The sequence below is a fragment of the Cherax quadricarinatus genome, chromosome 13 (assembly GCF_038502225.1).
Source record: "Cherax quadricarinatus isolate ZL_2023a chromosome 13, ASM3850222v1, whole genome shotgun sequence".
Classification (NCBI taxonomy): domain Eukaryota; kingdom Metazoa; phylum Arthropoda; class Malacostraca; order Decapoda; family Parastacidae; genus Cherax; species Cherax quadricarinatus.
The window spans coordinates 10411713-10419179 of NC_091304.1; the positions used below are offsets into that span (position 1 = coordinate 10411713).

At 49.3% G+C, this 7467-nt stretch overlaps 1 protein-coding gene across 3 annotated transcripts in view; it reads left to right on the forward strand.

Annotated features, from left to right (window-relative positions):
- Cow (Proteoglycan Cow) overlaps positions 1-7467 on the forward strand; it is a 644780-nt gene that overhangs the window by 301313 nt on the left and 336000 nt on the right. For all 3 annotated transcript variants that reach the window (XM_070084478.1, XM_070084479.1, XM_070084480.1), the window contains exon 3: positions 4236-4338. In XM_070084478.1, the coding sequence (XP_069940579.1) occupies positions 4236-4338 (103 nt within the window). The remainder of the gene's footprint in view (positions 1-4235; positions 4339-7467) is intronic.

The window sequence follows — 7467 nt, forward strand, 5'->3', positions numbered from 1 at the left end:
AAGACTGTGTCTGTTATTGTCTCAGCGAGTTTTGTTTCTGTGACTGCTATGATGTCTGGGGATTTTTCACTGATTCTTTCGTTCCACTCCTCATGTTTATTCGTTATTCCATCCGCGTTTGTGTACCAAACCTTCAGTTTCTTTTCTATCATTGTGGTCATGCAAGAATATTGGGGTTGGGGGAGCGAGAGCCTTGGTGGGGGCCTATATGGGGCTGTGGTGTAGGTGGGGTTTGTGTTGATGGGGGTAGGGTCAGAATGCCCATAAGGGACAGCTGTTGGGGTGAGGTTTGTGATATGGGGGTTGGTGGCAGAGGGAACAGTGAGTGGGTTGTAGTATAGGTTGCTCAGTTGCGTTGGGAATGTCGCAGTTGGAGTCTTTTGGTGGGAGATTCTGTGGGGTGTGTTTGCCCTTTCTCCTGTGTCTGGGTCCTGCTCATTTTCGTTGCTTCTCGTTCCTCCTTGCGTCTCTGTACCCTCTCTTTCAGTGTAGTCCTTTCTTCTTGTGTTCTGTCGCGGTCGAGGTATACTCTCTGGTACCCCTCTTTGTCCCTCAGTCTTGCTTTCTCTTGCAGAATCCTGGTTCGAACTGATTCTTCCTTGAAAGTTACTCTGACAGGCCGTATCCTTCCACTCGCAAACCACCCAATTCTCTGAAAATTTGTCACCTGGGTCATATTGCCCTCCCCTATTGTTTTCATGATGCCTTCAATAATTTTTTTCTCCTCCTGCTTTATTTCTTCAAAGTTGTCCCCCTTGGCTTCTTGGAGCCCGTACACAAAAACTGACCTCGCCCTTTCCTACTCCCACTGAGTCTCCATCTGCTTCCTCTGAGACATTTTATTTCCTTCCATTGACATGTTCTTGCCTTCAGTCCCTGTCATATCTGAAACTTCTATTCTCAGTGAACTGTCTTTCCTGACCAGCTGTCCCTTGCTACTGCAGTTGGCTGTTAGAATCTCTGCATATAGCATACCTTCATTGTCTTCGGACCTGTCGTTTGATCTTAGTGTGCTCATCGTCTTTTCCCTGGCCCCACGTGGGTCTGATAGGGCCTTCGTGTACGGCATGTCTCCGTTGTTGCTTACCATCCCCTTGTCTGCGCCTGACTTTGAATTTCCTGATGTCACATCTGAATTGTCATTTGTCTCTCTAATCTGTTTCAGACTTTGCAGTTTCTCTTCTAAGCACTGTATCCTAGCTTCTGCTGCTAAGACCTGTGTGTGTGTGTGTGTGTGTGTGTGTGTGTGTGTGTATGTGTGTGTGTGTGTGTGTGTGTGTGTGTGTGTGTGTGTGTGTGTGTGTGTGTGTGTGTGTGTGTGTGTGTGTGTGTGTGTGTGTGTGTGTGTGTCTGTGTGTGTGTGTGTGTGTGTGTGTGTGTGTGTGTGTATGTGTGTGTGTGTGTGTGTGTGTGTATGTATATATATATATATATATATATATATATATATATATATATATATATATATATATATATATATATATATATATATATATATATATATATATATAAAGAGCATCGTGGCTGAGGGTCAAAATAAAACTAAGACTTGAGGTGTATAAAGGCGCTGACATGCACAACTCCATCAGGAATTCCAAAGGGGCAGATACAATGGAGTTTTGCCAGTATTCTGGCCACGTACATTATGACAATGCACAGCTGCTGCTGCCTACCATTCTTCTGGGAATTCCATGCATTTTTCTCAAGGAAATCCCCGCCTCTACCCCCCAGTTATTTCAGGGATGTAATTAAGACAGCATAACCCTTACGATAGCTGAGAGCTGGTCGACCCAAGACGACACTTACTCGACCCAAGACGACACTTACTCGACCCAAGACGACATTTGCTGGAAACAAGACGACACATACTTGACCCAAGACGACACTTACTTAAAACAAGACGACACTTACTTGGCCCAAGACGACATTTACTCGACCCAAGACGACATTTACTGGAAACAAGACGACACATACTTGACCCAAGACGACACTTACTTGGCCCAAGACGACATTTACTCGACCCAAGACGACATTTACTGGAAACAAGACGACACATACTTGACCCAAGACGACACTTACTTTAAACAAGACGACACTTACTCGACCCAAGGCAACACTTGCTCGACCCAAGACGACATTTACTCGACCCAGGACGACATTTACTGGAAACAAGACGACACATACTTGACCCAAGACGACACTTACTTAAAACAAGACCACACTTACTTGGCCCAAGACGACACTTACTTGGCCCAAGACGACATTTACTCGACCCAAGACGACATTTACTGGAAACAAGACGACACATACTTGACCCAAGACGACACTTACTTAAAACAAGACGACACTTACTCGACCCAAGGCATCACTTGCTCGACCCAAGACGACATTCACTTGATCCAAGACAACATTTACTCGATGCAAGACGACATTCACTTGCCCTAAGGATCCTAGAAGCGCCGGGTTAAGCTGGATATATTAAAGTTTATGAAGGATACAAGTGATCACTGGTATAGCGGTAGATGAGTGCAAATGCTGTAAATTGTGAGATTTGAAGAGAACTTTCACTTACCTGGCGCTCTAAATAATAAATATTATATATTAAATACACAAAATTAAGTGACAGAAATACCAGGTACCAGGACGAGCACACAACACGAAGAGAATGTACCTAACAAAGTTAAAATAACCTGCATCATTAAAAAAAGTATAAAATTTTGTTTGTCAAACGATTTCATTAAAATTTTCCTCGAGGTCCCTGCAGGCCCCCGGGTAAATATAAAAGCATGACTTAGGTTAAAAGGCCTACGTGCATTTTAACTGTATACTGTTAAAATGCCCTCTAGAGTGAGGTGCACTTTGCAAGCAAGACAGGGAAAGACAGAAGCGCCTGAAAGCTGATGGCTGCAGTGTGTGTGTAATTGATTATCAGTTGACTGAGAACTGTCATAAACTGACGAGTCTCGTTAAAGAAGGAGAGTCATACACCCACGTCCTGGATAACCTTGTTGCTTGTCTGTTGGGCCCACTGGATCTTGTAGGAGAAACCTCTCGTTGACATCAGTGAAAATAATACTCTGGTTTCTGTTAGACGAGAACATGAGGGAGAACTATCAAGAGTAAGAATCAGGTGCCTAACATGGGCCAGTAGTTCTAGACAGTGTTGGATTCTTATCTGTTTGGATAACAGAGAGCTAGTAAGCACATAGTACCTCTCTCTTTATACATAAGTACATGTTACGTCGTGTTTCAAAATGATATGTTTCATGTTTCTTTGTGTTCTATGTTACTTTGTGTGTTTTATCCCACTCTGTTTTATGCTACCGTGTGTTTCATGCCACGCTGTGTTTCATGCCACTCTGTGTTTCATGCCACGCTGTGTTTCATGCCACTCTGTGTTTCATGACACGCTGTGTTTCATGTCACGCTGTGTTTCATGCCACGCTGTGTTTCATGCCACGCTGTGTTTCATGCCACGCTGTGTTTCATGCCACGCTGTGTTTCATGCCACACTGTGTTTCATGCCACGCTGTGTTTCATGCCACGCTGTGTTTCATGCCACTCTGTGTTTCATGCCACGCTGTGTTTCATGCCACGCTGTGTTTCATGCCACGCTGTGTTTCATGCCACGCTGTGTTTCATGCCACGCTGTGTTTCATGCCACGCTGTGTTTCATGCCACTCTGTGTTTCATGCCACGCTGTGTTTCATGCCACGCTGTGCTTCATGCCACGCTGTGTTTCATGCCACGCTGTGTTTCATGGCACTCTGTGTTTCATGCCACTCTGTGTTTCATGCCACTCTGTGTTTCATGCCACTCTGTGTTTCATACCACTCTGTTTCATGCCACGCTGTGTTTCATGGCACTCTGTGTTTCATGGCACTCTGTGTTTCATGCCACGCTGTGTTTCATGCCACGCTGTGTTTCATGCCACGCTGTGTTTCATGCCACGCTGTGTTTCATGGCACGCTGTGTTTCATGGCACTCTGTGTTTCATGGCACTCTGTGTTTCATGGCACTCTGTGTTTCATGGCACTCTGTGTTTCATGCCACGCTGTGTTTCATGCCACGCTGTGTTTCATGCCACGCTGTGTTTCATGCCACGCTGTGTTTCATGGCACTCTGTGTTTCATGGCATTCTGTGTTTCATGCCACGCTGTGTTTCATGTCACTCTGTGTTTTATGCCACGCTGTGTTTCATGTCACGCTGTGTTTCATGGTACTGTGTGTTTCAGACGCGCTGTGCGGGTTGCTGCGCTGCGGACGGCGGGAAGTGTGTCTCTTGCAAGACCGCTTCACCGCTGTGTGTGTCAACAAGGCGGAGGTCACACGCAACGGGTGAGTACTGACGTTCCAGGTCACACGCAACGGGTGAGTACTGACGTTCCAGGTCACACGCAACGGGTGAGTACTGACGTTCCAGGTCACACGCAACGGGTGAGTACTGACGTTCCAGGTCACACGCAACGGGTGAGTACTAACGTTCCAGGTCACACGCAACGGGTGAGTACTGACGTTCCAGGTCACACGCAACGGGTGAGTACTAACGTTCCAGGTCACAATAAACAGGTGAGTACTGACGTTCCAGGTCACAAGCAACAGGTGAGTACTGACGTTCCAGGTCACACACAGCGGTCGAGTACTGACGTTCCAGGTCACACACAACGGGTGAGTACTGACGTTCCAGGTCACACACAACGGGCGAGTACTGACGTTCCAGGTCACACACAACGGGTGAGTACTGACGTTCCAGGTCACACACAACGGGTGAGTACTGACGTTCCAGGTCACACACAACGGGCGAGTACTGGCGTTCCAGGTCACACACAACGGGTGAGTACTGACGTTCCAGGTCACACACAACGGGTGAGTACTGACGTTCCAGGTCACACACAACGGGTGAGTACTGACGTTCCAGGTCACACACAACGGGTGAGTACTGATGTTCCAGGTCACACACAACGGGTGAGTACTGACGTTCCAGGACACACACAACGGGTGAGTACTGACGTTCCAGGTCACACACAACGGGTGAGTACTGACGTTCCAGGTCACACACAACGGGTGAGTACTGACGTTCCAGGTCACACACAACGGGTGAGTACTGACGTTCCAGGTCACATGCAAGGGGGTGAGTACTGACGTTCCAGGTCACATCCAATGGGGTGAGTACTGACGTTCCAGGTCACACACAACGAGTTTATCTGGAGTTTCTGGAGAGAGTTCCGGGGGTCAACGCCCCCGCGGCCCGGTCTGTGACCAGGCCTCCTTAGGTCAGTGTCCCAGGATGCGACCCACACCAGTCGACTAACACCCAGGTACCCATTTTACTGATGGGGAACATAGACAACAGGTGGAAAGAAACACGTCCAATGTTTCTACTCTGGCTGGGAATCGAACCCAGGCCCTCGCGGTGTGAAGCGAGAGCGTTAACCACCGAGTGAGTACTGACGTTCCAGGTCACACACAACGGGCGAGTACTGACGTTCCAGGCCACCCAAAACGGGTGAGTACTGACGTTCCAGGTTACACACAACGGGCGAGTACTGACTTTCCAGGTCACACACAACGGGCGAGTACTGACGTTCCAGGTCACACACAACGGGCGAGTACTGACGTTCCAGGTCACATGCAAGGGGGTGAGTACTGACGTTCCAGGTCACACACAACGGGTGAGTACTGACGTTCCAGGTCACACACAACGGGCGAGTACTGACGTTCCAGGTCACACACAACGGGTGAGTACTGACGTTCCAGGTCGCACACAACGGGTGAGTACTGACGTTCCAGGTCACACACAACGGGTGAGTACTGACGTTCCAGGTCACACACAACGGGTGAGTACTGACGTTCCAGGTCACACACAACGGGCGAGTACTGACGTTCCAGGTCACACACAACGGGTGAGTACTGACGTTCCAGGTCACACACAACGGGTGAGTACTGACGTTCCAGGTCACACACAACGGGCGAGTACTGGCGTTCCAGGTCACACACAACGGGTGAGTACTGACGTTCCAGGTCACACACAACGGGTGAGTACTGACGTTCCAGGTCACACACAACGGGCGAGTACTGGCGTTCCAGGTCACATGCAAGGGGGTGAGTACTGACGTTCCAGGTCACACACAACGGGCGAGTACTAACGTTCCAGGTCACACACAACGGGTGAGTACTGACGTTCCAGGTCGCACACAACGGGTGAGTACTGACGTTCCAGGTCACACACAAAGGGTGAGTACTGACGTTCCAGGTCACACACAACGGGTGAGTACTGACGTTCCAGGTCACACACAACGGGCGAGTACTGACGTTCCAGGTCACACACAACGGGTGAGTACTAACGTTCCAGGTCACATGCAAGGGGGTGAGTACTGACGTTCCAGGTCACACACAACGGGTGAGTACTGACGTTCCAGGTCACACACAACGGGTGAGTACTGAAGTTCCAGATCACACACAACAGGTGAGTACTGACGTTCCAGGTCACATGCAAGGGGGTGAGTACTGACGTTCCAGGTCACACTCAACAGGTGAGTACTGACGTTCCAGGTCACACACAACGGGCGAGTACTGACGTTCCAGGTCACACACAACGGGTGAGTAATAACGTTCCAGGTAACATGCAAGGGGGTGAGTACTGACGTTCCAGGTCACGCACAACGGGTGAGTACTGACGTTCCAGGTCACACAACGGGTGAGTACTGACGTTCCAGGTCACACACAACGGTTGAGTACTGACGTTCCTGGTCACACACAACGGGTGAGTACTGACGTTCAATGTCACACACAACGGGTGAGTACTGACGTTCCAGGTCACACACAACGGGTGAGTACTGAAGTTCCAGATCACACACAACAGGTGAGTACTGACGTTCCAGGTCACACACCACGGGTGAGTACTGACGTTCCAGGTCACACACAACGGGTGAGTAATGACGTTCCAGGTCACACACAACGGGTGAGTACTGAAGTTCCAGGTCACACACAACGGGTGAGTACTGACGTTCCAGGTCACACACAACGGGTGAGTACTGACGTCCCAGGTCACACACAACGGGTGAGTACTGAAGTTCCAGGTCACACACAACGGGTGAGTACTGACGTTCCAGGTCACACACAACAGGTGAGTACTGACGTCCCAGGTCACACACAACGGGTGAGTACTGACGTCCCAGGTCACACACAACGGGTGAGTACTGACGTTCCAGGTCACACACAACGGGTGAGTACTGACGTCCCAGGTCACACACAACGGGTGAGTACTGACGTTCCAGGTCACACACAACGGGTGAGTACTGACGTCCCAGGTCACACACAACGGGTGAGTACTGACGTTCCAGGTCACACACAACGGGTGAGTACTGACGTCCCAGGTCACACACAACGGGTAAGTACTGACGTTCCAGGTCACACACAACGGGTGAGTACTGACGTTCCAGGTCACACACAACGGGTGAGTACTGA